Raw genomic sequence first — 17,718 nt, forward strand, 5'->3', positions numbered from 1 at the left:
GATAAGTGCAGGAAAGAGGATACAGTATACAAAAAGTACATTGATTAGGCATCTGCCTTTACCCAGCTATTAAAGGAACAGTTTTCCTATCCAAATCACTGAAGGACAATGGCAAGGCATCAGACTCCAATAAAATGTCCTCATTGCCATTAGAACAACATTTGGAAGCTCACAGCAGGACAAAGACTGCAGTACTAGAAGCTGTCAAATATCGACAGTCTGTTTACAGAAAGAGGCAAAAACATTTTGTTTTCCCCTAAAATTGTAGAACAGAAGCAAGCCCATTGCATGGAACATCCATGCTGACTCAAGTGGTCTTCCTAAGACAATCCTGTTTGCCTGTGTTGAACCCATGTCCCTCTAACTCTTTTCTATTCACATATTTATTTAAATGTCTCTTAAACCTTGCAACTGCATTCCCTTCACTACTTCCTCTGGTAGCTGGTTCCTCATAATGACCACCCTCTAAATGAAAAAGGTCCCTTTCCCCACTTCCTTTAAATCTCGGTTAAAATCCCCCGACCTGAAGAAAATGACCATGACTCTACCTTATCTATGCCCCTCAGGATTTTATAAACCTCTACAAGGTTCCAGCACCTCACCAACCAATTTTCCCCTGCAACCGTGTCTGCCTGTCCCGCATCGGACTTGTCAGCCACAAACGAGCCTGCAGCTGACGTGGACATTTACCCCCTCCATAAATCTTTGTCCGCGAAGCCAAGCCAAAGAAAGAAAAGACAAGGTTCCAGCACCTTCCAATCGAGGGAGGTTCTCCAGGGAGAAAAGTCCCAGCCAATCCAGTCCAGCCTACCAGTCATCATTCTTGTGAATCCCCCCCCCGCCCCACCCCGTTAAAGATTTCTAAGTGGTATTTAACACCCACTCTAGCTGAATTAGTTGCCATCCTGAGTCACAACATGCAGATACTGCATTAAGGCTAACTCCTAAACTATGTCATTGCAGTGTCTGGGCTGAGTTTAAAGACTATGAATGAGGCTACTTTTCTACACCATTTCCTTGCTTTTCAGTTCCTGGCAAACTTAAAGAAATCAGGATACAAGAAAGGAAGTTAGTGAACATATGGGTTGCAAAGATTACAAACAAGAAAGAAAGGTACTGTGGAATGGAAGATGTAACATCCTGTCACCTTAAATTCATTTAGTCACATAGCAGTAACACCCAGTGGGCCAGCCCAGTCTGAGTGATGCCCAGCAGGCCACCCGATCCCAGTCACGCCCAACGGGCCGCCCCACTCCCAACGACACCCAGGGGGCCATCCCACTCCCAACAATACCCAGCAGGACTTCTCCTGGAGTTGGCACATTGAGGAAATCATGTAAAAGGGACACCAATGACCCTACTTTCTACGATGTGGCATGTCTTTCATTACTCCATCAAACCTCTACAGGTATACTATGGAAAGTATACTGACTGATTGACTGACTGCACTACTAAGACATCATATTTTTCTTAATCTCACTGAAACTGTGAAGATTTATCCATTCTTTTATCTCCTTTTTGATCTTGGCACATCAGGGTAATTTGATATATACGATTGTGTATCTTACGTACCTGTTTAGCTGAAACAAGTATGAATTTAATTTCAATAAGTAAAAGTGCTGGAGAAACTTAGAAGATCAGGCAGCATCGAACCCTTCATCATGGTGAAGTAAAAGCAGGCAGGCATCTGAATAAAAAGATGGGGAGGAAGAGGAGAGGAGGGAGAAACTAAGGGCCCAGACCAGAAACGCTGGTCACCTTTAGTTCCTATAGATGCTGCGTGCCCTGCTGATTTTCTCTGAGTTTTGTATATTGCACTACAATCATAACTTCTGCAGACTTTCTTGTTTAAGTATTTCAATGTATATATCCGGGGTGGCCAAACTACAGGCCCTGGGCAAACTGCAACCCATTGCCCATTTTTAAGTGGCCCAGGGTGAATTTCAAACATGAAATGCAATATAGCCCATTAGAACATAGTCTTTAACACTAAATTGCATTATATGTACATTGCTCTTCTTAGTTTCAACGCTGCCATTTTGAACAATGACTAGACTGACCGTTGCAATGTTACTCATCAATGAAAACATTTACCTCAGTTAAAAATAACATTTACGTCAGTTTAAAAACCGTTTACCTCAGTTTAAAAAAATTTTTCCTCAGTTGATTAAACATGGCAGAACTGAAAAGATGGAAACTAGCAAAGGAGTTCCGAAAATTCCAGACGGTGGGAAAATGAATACTTCTTCACAGAAGTCAAGGGGAAGTGTGTTTCTTTGACTTGCAAGGAATCTGCTAACTTTAATAACCTTTCTTTAATAGCGTATCTACAGATTTACACATTGCATAATCATTAAGGTGGACACTTGGGCCATGAAGTGTATTCACTGAGAGTTGTGGAGAAATGTTGGAGATGGCCTCGTTCCTTTTTTGAGCTTTTCTCCTGTTCTTATTTTCCACCAGCTTTTTATTTTGCTCTTTGAATGAGCGTTCTAAAGTTTTATTGTATTCACTTAAATTAAATTTAAAAGCAGCAGATACAGAAATGCCTACTGCAATACGTGAGCACATCAATAAACCACTGTAAAGTTAAACTATTCAGTAGTGCCATATAGTTATTTTGACAGAAAATGAATTTATAATGGCACAAGGGTTTTCTGGTGTAAAATCTGTTTTTCTTGTAGTGAAATTGGTTGGAAACTGCTGGGCTTAACATTGTTTGGCCCGTGACTCCTTATATTTTTTTGTATGTGACACACAAAAACAGTTTGGCCTCCCTTAGCATATATACATGGTACTTGTGTACGTGAAAATAAACTCTCATCTCATGAGACTGCAGTTCCAATAATGTCCAGCAGGTTACTCCTGTACTGATAACATCAGCATTATCTCTACCTACTGTATAGCTCTCTGATACATTGGCATTTCCTTCTCCAGCAGCAAGCTGCTGCTTTCTAGGGTTATGTGGCAGCAAGACTTGCAGTAGAGGAATACGGACATCAGTGAATGAATGAGATCTGGAATGCCTGGTTGTCTGGCAGTATATAAAAGCCTTGAGATATTTGCTTGAGAACATCCTTGTTATAGGAACATAGGAACATAGGAAGAGGAGTAGGCCAAAAATGGCCCATCGAGCCTGCTCCGCCATTCAATACGATCATGGCTGATCTCATTTATGAGGCATAGAAGTGCACCACCCTTCACAAGGATGTCAACCTGAACCTTGATAATGGAGAAGTTTAACAGGCAAATGAAGGGCCGCTGAGTAAGAGACAGTGTCTGGGGTCAAGGGTGCAATTGACAAGCTATCTGCCTGCAATCCATTAACTGGTCAAAGCATCTAGGTCACCAAGAAATGAAGCCTGACAGTGATTTGCAAGGGAACCTCTCCCCATTCTCTCTGGTCTGGTGGGCTTGCTGCAGATACAGAACATTAATCCTAGCCTCTTACTCCTCCACCAAGATAACCGATGAAATATTCCAAGTTGTGTTCTGCCCCATTTCCCCTCCCCGACCAACTGATGCACAGAATGATGCCATTTAACCTTTTCCTTGTTGGAAACTCAATACAAGTTTTGAATGTTGCATTGTTCAGTGTGAACTTCACCCTCACTCCCCTATTCTTTTGCTGTAAATTGTTTTTCCTCAAGTACCAACAATTTGCCTTTTGAAAGCCTGGATTGCCTCAAGCTTTAGGACCACACTCTGAGGAAGAAGGTTTATCCCTCAACCTCATCCATATCCTTTGCCTGTTATTTTAAATATGTATCCAGGTCAATAAGCTATCTAGCAATGAGAAACAATCCTTCCTCGTGAGTTGTGGAAGAAACTAAGTAATCTACAGTCTTCCTTCAAATTAACCTCACTTCTCTGCTGAATGCTGTAATCGATCACCCACACAATGAACATAATAGTTAATAAAACCTAAATAGAAAATCATCTGAATAAACAGATGACAGTTATCTTGCTGGTCACATTGCAAGCATGGTTGTGGATCAACCATGGATTACAATCACTTCATTGTAGGGCAGGGAGGCCTGCTATTCAATTTAGTCCTCAAAATTTTGTTTTTAACGAGAAGTCATTGAACGGAAACATCAACTCCAGTTACTGTAACTTGCTCTGGTAAGCATTTCCCGAGTGTGTTTTGTTTTCAGATTTGCATTTACAGCAGTAATTTGCTTTGGGTCATGTTTTTCTTGCCTCACTTGTGTGCAGTTTTGGTCACCCCATTACAGGAAGGATATGATGCCTTCAGAAAGGGCACAGAAGAGATTAACTAGGATACTTCCTGGATTACAAGGGATAAGCTAATGAAAAGAGGTTGGATGAACTTGGGTTGTCTTCTCTGAAGCATCAGAAGGCGAGGAGTAACCTGATAGAAGTTTATAAAATGATGAGAGGCATGGATAGGGCAGGCAGTCAGAATCTTTTTCAGAAGGCAAGTATGTTACATACAGAGGACGTGTTTAATGTAGGAGGAGGGAGGGAAGTTTAAAGAATGCATGAGGCAATTTTGTTTGCTCTTTTTGAAAAACACAGAGTGGGAGGTGTCCGGAATGGGTATTCAGGAGAAGTGTTGGAAACAGAGACAATAGAAGCATTAAAGTGGCTTCTAGATAGACACAGGTACATGAAAGGGATGGAGGATACGATCCTCTAATAGAGGGGATGATGCAATGCATCATGTGCAAGCAGCAGTCTTAGTTTTAAGTGCAGACCTGTGGAACAAAGGACCTGTTCCTGCGTGGCACTGTTCTACATTCAAATTATTCTGTGCAAATCTTTAATTGTGTCATTTCAAGCACTTTCATGGATAAATTAGTTCATGTGACCTTCAATCTAGGAAAATGAATAAGCTACCACAGGATCAGTTTGAAATACCCCTGTACTTGCTTCCTGTGAATGATTCAATCAGGAAGCAGTGAGAAAAGTTTTCATATTTGAAAATAAGCAGGACAAATAATAGAATAAATAAAAGTGTAGGGGCTGGAATCTGAACCAAAAACACATGCTGGATATACTCAGCCAGTCAAACAGCATCTGTGGAAAGAGAAACCAGTTAACATTCCTCAGAACCATTCTAGTTGATTCGTTCCAGCAATTCATTTAAGACATACAGCACAGTAACAGGCCATTTCAGCCCACGAGTCCGTGCCACACAATTTATATCCAATTAACCTACACCCCCCACCCCCCCCCCCCGGTAAAGTTCAAATTGTGTTAGTGTATATGGGCAAATACAGGTTGAATCTCTATTATCTGGCATTCTGTGGCCCGGCAACCCTTGTGGTCCAGCACGTATTGAATCTGCCGCTGTTAGTGCAAACTCCTTACAGACAGCGCAGGATTTAAACCCCTGTCCCAATCATTGCCACTGAGCTAACCACTACACTAACCAGGATTTGATTTGTGATATATTTGATCCTTTTAGCTCGAGGCACCTACAGCACCTTTGACAGCTATTTTCTGTGCACTTTCTGCTTTCCAGCATTTTCTGTGGTCCAGCAATGCCCAGGTCCCAACGTTGCTGGGTGAAAGAGGTTCAACCTGTAATATACAATTCAGCTAAATATTTAGGTCTTGAAGCTATCTGAAGCAATGGATTATGTAGACCTTTCGCAGTAACAAATTCTGATAGAAAAACTGTAATAATTCATGATCATTTCAAGAAGATTCAGAAGAAATTTCTGTAGCCAGAGAATGGAACTACACCTGCCATAATTAATTAAATACATTTAATGGTGATGTTTGTTGAACATAATTATCCAATGACATGATATAAACAGGTCATGTGGAGCATGAACACTGGCACAGATTTGTTGGTTGATCTATGTTGGACAATGAATCCAATACTAGCGTTCTTCTACACTGGAATAAGGGACTTAACTGGCGGTAAAGTACTTTGTGGCATTCAAAAAATGTGAAAATCCATAAAAAACATACAAGTAGGGAAGGTCAGGGAAAAGCTGCCATGTGATTAATTAAGGAAAGAGATTCCAGGTTGGAGAGATATAGAGCAAAGGAAATTGGGGCAAAGAATGATACAACTTTGTTCAGTGGATGTCACTCTTTGGCTTGGCTTCGCGGACGAAGATTTATGGAGGGGGTAAAAAGTCCACGTCAGCTGCAGGCTCGTTTGTGGCTGACAAGTCTGATGCGGGACAGGCAGACACGATTGCAGCGGTTGCAGGGGAAAATTGGTTGGTTGGGGTTGGGTGTTGGGTTTTTCCTCCTTTGCCTTTTGTCAGTGAGGTGGGCTCTGCGGTCTTCTTCAAAGGAGGTTGCTGCCCGCCAAACTGTGAGGCGCCAAGATGCACGGTTTGAGGCGTTATCAGCCCACTGGCAGTGGTCAATGTGGCAGGCACCAAGAGATTTCTTTAGGCAATCATTGTACCTTTTCTTTGGTGCACCTCTGTCACGGTGGCCAGTGGAGAGTTCGCCATATAACACGATCTTGGGAAGGCGATGGTCCTCCATTCTGGAGACGTGACCCATCCAGCGCAGCTGGATCTTCAGCAGCGTGGACTCGATGCTGTCGACCTCTGCCATCTCGAGTACTTCGACGTTAGGGATGTAAGCGCTCCAATGGATGTTGAGGATGGAGCGGAGACAACGCTGGTGGAAGCGTTCTAGGAGCCGTAGGTGGTGCCGGTAGAGGACCCATGATTCGGAGCCGAACAGGAGTGTGGGTATGACAACGGCTCTGTATACACTTATCTTTGTGAGGTTTTTCAGTTGGTTGTTTTTCCAGACTCTTTTGTGTAGTCTTCCAATGGCGCTATTTGCCTTGGCGAGTCTGTTGTCTATCTCATTGTCGATCCTTGCATCTGATGAAATGGTGCAGCCGAGATAGGTAAACTGGTTGACCGTTTTGAGTTTTGTGTGCCCGATGGAGATGTGGACTCAAGGAAAAATTCCTAAGCATTCCTTACATATGATTTGCTCTGATGTTCTAAGAAAGCAGCTGGAGGTGTTCCAGGTAGTGGAGAACATCTTCTCTTACAGATGTGAACAATGGGATTACCATAATTATCAATGAGTTGCGACAAATTTGTTTGATTTACTATTTATTTTCCTCAAATGGTCTCTTCCTCCAAGCTAGATGGATTTACATGCATACAGATATCCAATATAATTAGGAAGAGACTAGTCCAGATGTTCAAGCTCATCCTTGTCTTGTTATAGTTATCATTCAACTGAATGTTGATTTAACAGCTGCATTTATTCCAGTCGCCTTCACAAAACAATTGCTTTCTCCTTAAAAGCAGATCTTCTGCAGCAGTCTCTACAATCGCCACATGTGGGAGGAATCCAGTTGTGACTAAGTGCATTTCTAATTAGTATTATACTCATTTTTAATCGCCTAACAATGGTATGCAAGTTTTATACTCAAGTCTGTACAGATCAGCAAGAGAATTTCAGAAAAAGTGAAACACAATTTTTTTTTGATATTGGTTCTGAATAGTGACTGATGATGGTCATAAATTTACCAACTCACCTGTGTTGTTCAAGTGAATATAACATCTTCAAGTGCATTTAGCATGTGGACCCTGTAATGTTCTATGGTTAAATGCGTACCATCCTCTGGTTTAATGTCCAACTGTCAATGAGGCAATTGACTGCTTTTGGATCTCAACATTATTTTTAGACCATTTTCTTCGACATCAGGCCATGATAACAGTTTTATTGTAATCACTTCATTTTCTCCAATACTTGCTCCATTATCACATCTTTTTGCATCACTTTTGTTCTTAAATCACTCATTGCACTACAGACTCTTGTCATCAAAGCCCAGCCCACCCTTCCCCAACTCTGCAAATGTTCATCATCAAGTGGAACATCACAACTTTAATGGCCTGAAACATTCTTATTTTCTCTCACTTCACATACTGCCTAATTGGTTGATACGTCAATTATTTTATGCTTTTACTTTAAACGTTGTTTTGTTTTAAAATTGTTATTTACACAAGAACTCGGCATTAAAAGTTAATGTTGTGTGCTTGGTGCACAATTAATGCATAAATCTTTAATGTGGTACATACCGCCTTTTAGATCAGCAGATGCCCCCACATATTGAAAGTTGTCCATGTTGATAACATCAATTATTGGAGACACCACTCTGGTCTTATCCTGTGAAAAGAAAATAAATAGACAAAAAATGTTACATTGCTAGTCTGGTAAAAAGTTAATTATCCAATGAAAGTTGGTCTTTTTCACTATCTCAGGATGTCCTAAAGCATCAAACAATGAGGGTAACACTGGAAAAGTGACAGACAAGATATGCAAAGCACGATCTCACAAAACATCAATGAGAGGAAGATTGGATAATAAGTTTTTAGATGCCATCAGCTAGGGAAATAAATAACTGTCAGGATACATGAGACAAGTATCTTCAGAACCACAGCGCTGTGGTTTTCCTGTGTCCAGTTGCTGGGCCAGATGGACAATGGTTTAATAGGTTCCAATGCTCTCATTTGTGGAAGTCACAGTAGAACAGATCTGATGATCTTATAGAAACTAAAGGATAAAATCTATTGTGTCCTTCAATCATTTGACTGGATTTAAATGAAATCAAAAATCTAAAAGAGGAATTTAACTCAACCAGTGATTGATTATGCTGCTGGTGTATCTGGAGTAGCTCAAATACTAAATCAATATTAAACTAATAGATATCAGAATAAAGAAATACAAGTTATATTTACACCTTGAACATCCCAAGTTGCCTCTCTAATTCAGCAACCCGGCTTCAAGCTTGACCCCTGGTGCTGACTGTGTGGAGTTTACATGTTTTCCCTGTGACTGTGGGGTCTCTCCCTCCCCACCCCCCAGTCCTTTGGTCTTCCAAGGTCCTGCCATGTCCCGAAGTCAGGTTACGTGGCCGCTGTAACTGCCTGGCTAGTGTGTAGATCAGTGGTAGAATCTGGGAGATCTGAAGGTGACAAGGGGGAACGACGAAACATTTGTTTTAAATGAGATGATGGTCGGTATCAGACTTGGTGGGCCATATCTGTGCAGTATGGATCTCCAACTCCAAGATCTGACACCAAGATATGCAAGGAGATATCAGTCCAGATGGCCAAGAAATTGATCCAAGAAGTTTGAAGAAACAGAAAATGTTGGAATTACTTGGCTGATCAGACAGAAATTGAGGCATGTCAGGTCAACAAGCAGACACAAGAAACTCTGAACACTGGAATCTGGAGCCAAAACGGTTTTAGCACCAGCAACCTGGGGTTGAATCCAGCACTGTCTTCATGGAGCTTGTGTGTTCTCCATGTCACTGTTTGGGTATCTTCCAGGTACACTGGTTTCCTCCTACCATTCAAAAACCTACAGGGGCTATCGATTAATTGGGGATACAGGCTCGTAGGTCGGAAATATCTGTTACCGAGCTGTATGTCTAAACTTAAATTGATAAACCAAGTTACTGGACAAACACATCATTAGCTAGGCAGCATCTGTGGAAAGAAACAAAGAGTGGAAGTTTCAGTCAAGATCTCGCATTAACTCTGATATTTCAGCTCATCAGAAGGAAGATTTGAAAGACAAACACGTTCAAAGCTGATGTGAAGGTGAAGCAAACAAGGGGGATGTCGACAATGTGGTGGGAATTAAAAGTGAGAGAAAGAGAAGCGGTTGAAAGAGAATGATAAATGCTCATTAACTGCAGATAATCTATCTGAAGAAAGGTAAATGCAAGGAGATGGAAAGAAGGGAAAATAAAATTGTGCAGGAGAGAAGGCCAGGGTCAGGAGCATGGTAACTGTTCAGGGAAGATGCAATCAGGGTGGAGCAGGTAGGGGTGGGGTAGGGAAGAGAGAAGCTGCAAATCAGATACATCACAAAACATTGGATGTGGGGAGTGAGGGGTGGTATCACAAGTCAGGGCAAAGGGGGAAGTCAATTGTGGCCCTTAAGTACCACACAGAAAAGTTATATTCTAGAAAACATGGTGTGAGATTCACACACAACAAAAAAAGTTAGCTATGATAAAAATAGAAGTTTAAGAAAGAACATCGACAAAACATTAAAACAAACTACTGAGACTGGAAATCTTAAGTGATCACGAATTCAAATCAATAGCCTTTCATGAGAATTGAAAGACAGAAACCAATCAGTTTACAAATAGATGGGATCTATTATAGAACATCAGATACGAGACGTTAACTTACAAAAGCGCTGATGGGAAAAAGCTACAGATGGGAGGAGGTGATAGTTTAACTTAAAGAAACATTAATTATGAGTAAGAAAACAGCCCCAGTTTTTAAAAAGAGCCTGGGAGAGAGACAGGAAACAAAAGTACAAAAGAAAAAGCATGCAAGAAACATGGATCAAGGCAGAAGGCAGTTAATTCATTTTCCTATCTAAATATCCAGTTTTATTGTACTTGAACAATTTGAGTGCTAGCAATCAAAGGGCTTTGCAGGTAGGAGGTCTCTACCTAGACCAGTGGTTCTTAACCCTTTTCTTTCCACTCTCATACCACTTTAAGTATTCCCTACTCCATAGGTGCTCTGTGATCAGTAACGGATTGCTAAAGGTGGGATGTGGGTGGGAAGAAAAAGTTTAAAAACCAGTGTTTTAATCGTACCCAATTGACTTGTTCTGTGCACGGTTTCATAACTCCAAAGGAAATGGGCCAATGACAATTTTTTTCAAGCAAAATATTTCAGAAACAATTGGGTCAAGAGCAGTGATTCTCAAACTTCCCCTCCCACTCACATCCCACCTTAAGCAGTCTCTTACTAATCACAGAGCACCAATGGCGAAGGGATTACTTAAAGTGGTATGTGAGTGGAAAGACAAAGGTTGAGAATCACTGGTCTAGAGCAATGGCTCACAGACGAAAAAATGATCCAACCCAAAAAATAGGCTGTCCATCTCTCTCCAAGGGCATAAGGTGTTTTATAGTCTGATAAAGTCTACTTCAAGGACACAACTGAATTAACAGATATGTTACTTGTCATGTGTATGTATTCATCGCACCTTTGTTCCTTTCCAGAAGAAAACCTTGTCCATTAGGCCTCCCCAACAGTCTCTTAATTCTGAGGGGATGATATGGTCTACACAAAGAAACCCAGATTGCAAGTGAAAATTGGCCAAGAATCAGAAAGAGTTACGATCTTAAATCTCCTGTTGATGGAGGAGAATTAATGAACAATTTAGCCTTGCTCAGTGTTGAAGACAGAACTATGTTGGAAAAGCACTTTGAAGTCTTCTTCGGCAAGGTATATTCCTTGTGTGAACACAAGGAGGCAACATGGATTGGTGAGAACTTTTCATCAAAATTCAAATGACATTACTGGACTGTGGAAACAGAAACCGTTTGTTAAAAATTTTCCATAACTGGCTTTCATTGCCCAACACTTAAGCTATTTTCCTCAAATTCAAAGGTTAATGCATTTTTACTATGACTGTCATTATTTGTCATTAATGTAGAACAGGGGTGTCAAACTCAAATTCACGGAGGGCCAAAATTAAAAACTTGGACTAAGTCGAGGGCCGAACTAAATATTTATTGAAAATTTTCAACAACATCTGCATGTTTTCTCTTCTTTCAACATATGTAATGTTAAACTTTTTCTTATTAAAATAAATGTTTAATAATAGTTTTGGTTAAACTCTTTCCAGAAGAAGCATTAACAAATGAGAAATAAAATATTCAATAAATAATATTTCTCTATAGAGGATTTGTCAAATGTTGCTAGTGTGCTGTCGAATAGTAAAATCTGAGGGCTATTGAGAATGTGGGAGAATAACATGATTCCTGAAACAATCAAATGGGTGACTGATTGTGGGCATGAACTCTAGCAGGGTTATCTGCCATGCCCTTTTTCCATTGGTACAGATATCCTTTGATTTACACACTTTTCAAGTTTTATGCCTAATGAGCTTGTATCCAGGTGCAGGACCATTTTTAACCAGGAATATATTTATCACTGTGACATGAAACTATTGGAAGATCGTTTTATCCTGAGATTAAAGTTCATAATCCTTACTCAGGCCTGTGTGCGGGAGGGCGGGGTTTGCGGGCGATTGGGTTGGACAACGACAGTGCGGGGGCATCGGCTCTCGCTGCAGGGCGGCATCTTGGCGGATCAGCGGCCCCGTCACTGTGAGTCGCGGATCGGCCTGCGGCAGGGAGGGGGAGTGGGCAACAGTCCTGGCGAGGTCAAGCCCGAGGCCTCCGGTTCCGGGCACTGGGAAGCGGCCTTGGCTTCCCCTGACACCGGCCAGGCCCCAAAACCAGAGTCCACGGTGAGACCCTGCAACGTAAACAGAGGAGGTGGGGGCGATTAGCAGGCTGACGCCAATGCATTCTGGGATTTGTTGTATTACTGTGCATGCGCTATACTGGCGCGGCAGCCAGCGGGCCACCTCTAATACATTTTTGAAATGATCTTGCGGGCCAAATATAATTATATCGCACATGTGTGATGTAGAACATTAGCACATTATCACGTCAATGCACTTGTTTAAAAAATATTAAAACACTACTGGAAATTTTTTAATTCAGCACTGGCTTCTGTAGGGCTCTTCAGCTCCGATCAGCAGAACCCTAGCTAAACCCCAGTGCTTGGACTCATTCACCTCTAGGCTGCACAGACCAAATGTTGCCATTTTGCAGTTAGTCCACAAAAGCAATCTGAACTTCTAGTTGCTCGCCTTTTCTTCCCATCCAGCACGCCACCCCATTACAGAATTCTCTCCTCAAAATACAACGCAACAATTTACATGTGAAGCAAGGAAGTCTGCTGATGCTGTGAATGTCTTCTTTCTTTGGCTTGGCTTCGCGGACGAAGATTTATGGAGGGGTAATGTCCACGTCAGCTGCAGGCTCGTTTGTGGCTGACAAGTCCGATGCGGGACAGGCAGACACGGTTGCAGCGGTTGCAAGGGAAAATTGGTTGGTTGAGGTTGGGTTTTTCCTCCTTTGTCTTTTGTCAGTGAGGTAGTTAGTACACAAAAGTGCTAGAGAAACTCAGCAGGGTACGTATGCAGTGTCCATGGGAGGCAAAGATGTGTAACAGTTTCAGGCCTGAGCCTTTCGTCAAGGTACGAGCATAAAGCGAGCAAACACCTGAATAAAAACAAGGGGAAAGGAGGGAAGAAGGGACGGGGTGGGGTGGGGAGACACAGACCAAGAGGCCCCAGGTGGTCACGGTTAGGAGGGCAGGAGAGAAAAACCAAGAATTGATAGGGGAGGGGGTAGCTCTGAATGCAGAGCTAGAGATAAGTAGAGAGAGGGATAGGGAAAGAGAGGCCCTTTCTTTCCCCATCCCTTTGGCTCCTTTCCTCCAGCTCTACACTCACAGAGGGAGAGAGAGAGGGGAAAGTGGATGGAGACCGTTAGTTAGTTTTGGGTTTACGTAGCTGAAGCCATGACCAGCAATGCTGAAGAGATGAATACTGGGCAAGGTTAAGGGAATCATTTGGAGGAGTCCACTGATTCTGGAGAAATGTAGGGGTGATGGAGATTAAGTGACAGAGGTTGGAAGACCATAACAGAATTTGAAAATAAGGTGAGAATTTTAAAATCGAATTTGTGTTGGACCACTTGCCTTAAACTTCTCACCTGGACTACTCAAATAGAGAAACACTGTAACTCAAGTTGTTGGAATCTGGAATTAATGAAGAGAAGTGGGATGACGCAGCAGGTCAGGGTGGGGCCCGTTAATGAGGCTCTTACCAAGTTTTGATAAAGGGTCCCAACCTGAAATGTTGACAGACCATTTCTCTCCATGATGCTGTCTGACCTGTTGAGTCCTTCCACCTTTCCTTATTTACTCAAATGGCTGGATGCTGTTGGGCATATTCCAAATGTTTTGCTTGTCAGAGACAACACTCCCAATGCTCATACAAATCTTCAATATAACAGGCAGAGCTCACCAAAAAGAGATCTCCAGATACTCAAGAGCTCCAAGGCTAATGAAAGAGAAAGGATTGGTTACCCACAGGTTTGAATTGAATCCAGCCATGGTTTCATTACAGATTCAGATCACAAGGCATCACATACCATATTATAAAAGAACAAAATAAAAAATGTGGGAGTTTATTTTTTTATTACAAAGAATGTAGCAAAAATGTGGAATAAATTACCAATGCACACAGTTACTCAAGAAGCTTTAATGAGTTTCAGGAAGGAACTGAACACAAATGCAGTTGGTGCTGTTAGAAAGGTTTCCAGACAATGTGCCTGGAGTAACAGCATCAGGTAGACAAATAATTAATGCTGCAATACCTTCTGCATGCTCCCCCCCCCCCCCACCAGCTTTATATCAATAACATACCTTTGAATCTTTTAAAGAAGTTTCTTGTGAGATGCAATATTAATTATTTTCTGAATATCGATACACATGTCGACAACATCTCCCTCTTCCAAACAAATCCCTTAAATCTGTTAAACACAATTTTCATACCACTACCTCCTCAACACAAACATGCATTGGAAATAAATGGTGGTTTTGGCAGTGATGCCTATATTTCAAGAACAAACAAAAAAAACTGCTTCACAGTGAGGATTTCATAATTTCCAGTCCCCCATGATTCAGTTCTTTTTCCAAAGTGAACCTTATTATATTGTGAAACAATGTCCCAATCTGCTCTTATCACTTCAGTTACTTAATTTCGTAGAACAGAAAACATTACAGCACAGTATGGGCCCTTCAACCCACGATGTTGTGCTGAACTATATAAACCCATTCAACAATCCCTTCCCTACCTCATACCCATAACCCTCTATTTTTCTTGCATCCATGTGCCTGTCCAAGAGCCTTTAAATGTCCCTAATGTTCCAGTCTCCACCACCACCCCTGGCAATGCATTCCAGGGACCCAGTGCTTTCTGTGTAAAAAAAAACACCTATTCCTGACATCTCCTTAAACTTTCTTCCCCTCACCTTATGCAGATGACCTCTGGTATTTGTTACTGATGACCTTGGAAAAAGGGGCTGGCTGTTCATTCTACCTACAGTATTTTTTTTTGTTCTCGCTGTATTACACAGTTGGTTTATATTCATTATTTGTTTACGGTTCTTTATTTGTTTACATGTATATGCTGGGTAGCTTTTTTGCACTACCAATAAGTGGTAATTCTGTCTGGTCCACAGAAAAAGAATCCCAGGGTTGTATGTGATGTCATGTATGTACTCTGACAAAAAAAATCTGAATCTGAAATCTATGCCTAAGCATCATTTGTATTCTCTGCCAAACAGAAAGGTTTTAATCAGGTATTTCCTGGGATGGATTGCAATTATAGGACAAGGGTGAGGAGAGGAGTGGGTGAGAGTTCAGTTTTGGATAGGGTCACCTGGAATTCTGAGCTTTCCTGCATATCTCTGCAGCATGCACTCATTAGCTTTGATATGTTCTCTTCCCAAAGCAAAAAAAAACTGCTGGAGCAACTCAGCTAATCAGGCAGGATCCATGAAGGAGGGAAATGGACATTTCAGGATGAGACCCTGCTTCAGAACTGAGAAATTAATCTGCAGTTCTGAAGCACAGTCTCAACAAGAAATATCCACTATCCACTTCCGTCCATGGATGCTGCCTTGCCCTGCAGAATTTTTCAAGTTTATAGTCACATTATACCTGGTGCAGAGGGAGGAGTTTGTTCTGCAAGCAAGTCAACTCTAACATACATGCAGCAGTTCAGTGTGGAAGAGCACATTGCAGTGTAACACTGAAAAGATCAATTAGTACATTTCATATGTAGGTGGAAACACCCCCAGCGATTCCTCCAGAAGTTTGATTTTTTTTGTCCTAAATTTCCAGCATCTGTAATCTCTTGTGAATCCATTTTAATATTCCTAACCCAGTCAGGTTGAGCGACAGACCAGATGGCTAACAAGAAAGGGAGCACCCTTCTTTATTAAAAATCATCAATTGACAGAACGATAAAAGCCATTTTGTTTCATTTCCCCTTCAATCTGTCAGCATCAACTCATTTCTCTCCAAAATAACTGGATTGGACAATGGTGCAGCAACTAGTCCTGCTACTGCATAGTGCTAGGTTCGATTGTGTGCTCTGATGCTGTCTGAGCAGTTTGCACATTCTCCCTGTGACTGTATGGATTGGCTGTAAAGCAGACAGATTCACCGTCAGCAGCAATTGCCTGAAGTGCCTCTTACAGTCAGAGAAAGAGAAGCAAAAGAGTTGCATCCACTTTCTTTCACATTGCAAAGACATACTGGTAGGTTCATTCCTGCTGTAAACTGCCTCAGTGTAGGTGAGGGGCAGAAAAGTCAGGGGAAACTGATGGGAATGTAAGAGAGAAGGCAAGTCAAAGATTGGGAATGGCGGGATTATTCCAAGTTCCAGCAGGGAGTCATTGGACTAAAGGGCTCATTTGGTGTTATCAGAAAATACATGATTAACGTTCCCACTTGCCTCAACTACTCTCTCCAGGAGTGGTTCCAGCCAGTGTTCATTGCATTCGCAATGGCTATCGAGAAATGTTAATATGCCTGCTTGTGCTGCATCGGCTCCCCTGACACGTGAGCGCATTAGCCCTGTCCGGGTAAGAAAAGTAAAAGTCATCGATCAATTACTTAAAAAATAAATCTCAGGAACAGAAACAGTGAGACAGCAAGATCAACTCGACTTACCTTCTCGTCTGTTGTTTCGAAGTATTCGGACCTTCTCAATCTTCGACAGCAAGGTGCCATCTTCAGCTGAAAGCAGCAATTCACATTGTAAAAAAATACTTGTCTAGAGCAATATGACCTGTGAAAAGGTTAAATAAAATTACTTACGGTTGTCACTGTAATCATCAACCAAAATGATTTCTTTGATAAGATATGGTGGACTTTTTCTAAGCACACTGTAAAATTAAATGCAAAAAAAAAATTATTACCAAATGTCATTTCTGCTATGCTGAAACACAGAACCTGTAAAAATCCTTCCTCCATTTTGTTGCTTGCTTTACATTAACCTAGTTCAAATGCAGAATTTACTGAAAAACCAAGTTTGTGAATAATATTTGCAAAGGAAAAGAGGCAAGTGTTTGCCGCCACATTTGTTTTACTTTAATCTTTAATGAGAGAAATGTACAAGTCCCTTGTTCTGCCATTCAACCATACCTATCAAGGTAGGTCATTCGGGTTTGATAATTCCTAACCATCAATACCCATACCTAACAAAAATCAGACAATTGTCAATAGACTCCACCCCACCAACACAGGCCAGCCTCAATGGCTTTCCAGGGGCGAATGTTCCAAATTTCCAATAGCCTTTCCTGACACCAAGTTTGGCCCAAGTTTCGATTCCATTTATTGTTTTGGTTTCTTTTGCTCTCCCCCATCAAAACCTTGAAATCATCCTAAACAGCTTATATAGATCATTTCTCAACCTTCATAGCAATCCAAACATTATCTCTGCAACCTGGGGGGTTAATCACTTAATCACAGAATGACTTAATCATTCTGTATCATTCTAGTGAAAAGGCAACCTTTGAAAATGAATTATTCCTCCAGCCCGAAGGCCAGAACTGAATGTAATCCAACAGACATTTCCAGAATGAAATTTTACATATTACCTAACCCTAATTTACCTTGCATAAAAATAAAACCTATTCATCTCAATGCTAACATCTTCAATGAACAAAACGAGTAAGGGGAAATTCCTGGATTCTGAAGATTAGGTCCATCAATGGAAAGGCTTCACCCAGATTCCCAATACAGGCTCGTGAGTAGAGAAGCCCCAGGTCTTATTTAT

General features: G+C 41.4%; 1 protein-coding gene across 1 annotated transcript in view; it reads right to left on the reverse strand.

Moving 5' to 3' along the window:
- The window catches only part of galnt2 (UDP-N-acetyl-alpha-D-galactosamine:polypeptide N-acetylgalactosaminyltransferase 2), a 100,553-nt gene that overhangs the window by 39,378 nt on the left and 43,457 nt on the right, over positions 1–17,718 (reverse strand). Inside the window, exons 5-8 of the mRNA XM_069885071.1 lie at positions 16,758–16,825; positions 16,611–16,676; positions 16,393–16,514; positions 8,046–8,133 (exon numbers count right to left, since the gene is read on the reverse strand). Of these exons, the coding sequence (XP_069741172.1) occupies positions 8,046–8,133; positions 16,393–16,514; positions 16,611–16,676; positions 16,758–16,825 (344 nt within the window). The remainder of the gene's footprint in view (positions 1–8,045; positions 8,134–16,392; positions 16,515–16,610; positions 16,677–16,757; positions 16,826–17,718) is intronic.

The sequence above is a fragment of the Narcine bancroftii genome, chromosome 6 (assembly GCF_036971445.1).
Source record: "Narcine bancroftii isolate sNarBan1 chromosome 6, sNarBan1.hap1, whole genome shotgun sequence".
In the NCBI taxonomy this organism is placed as follows: Eukaryota; Metazoa; Chordata; class Chondrichthyes; order Torpediniformes; family Narcinidae; genus Narcine; species Narcine bancroftii.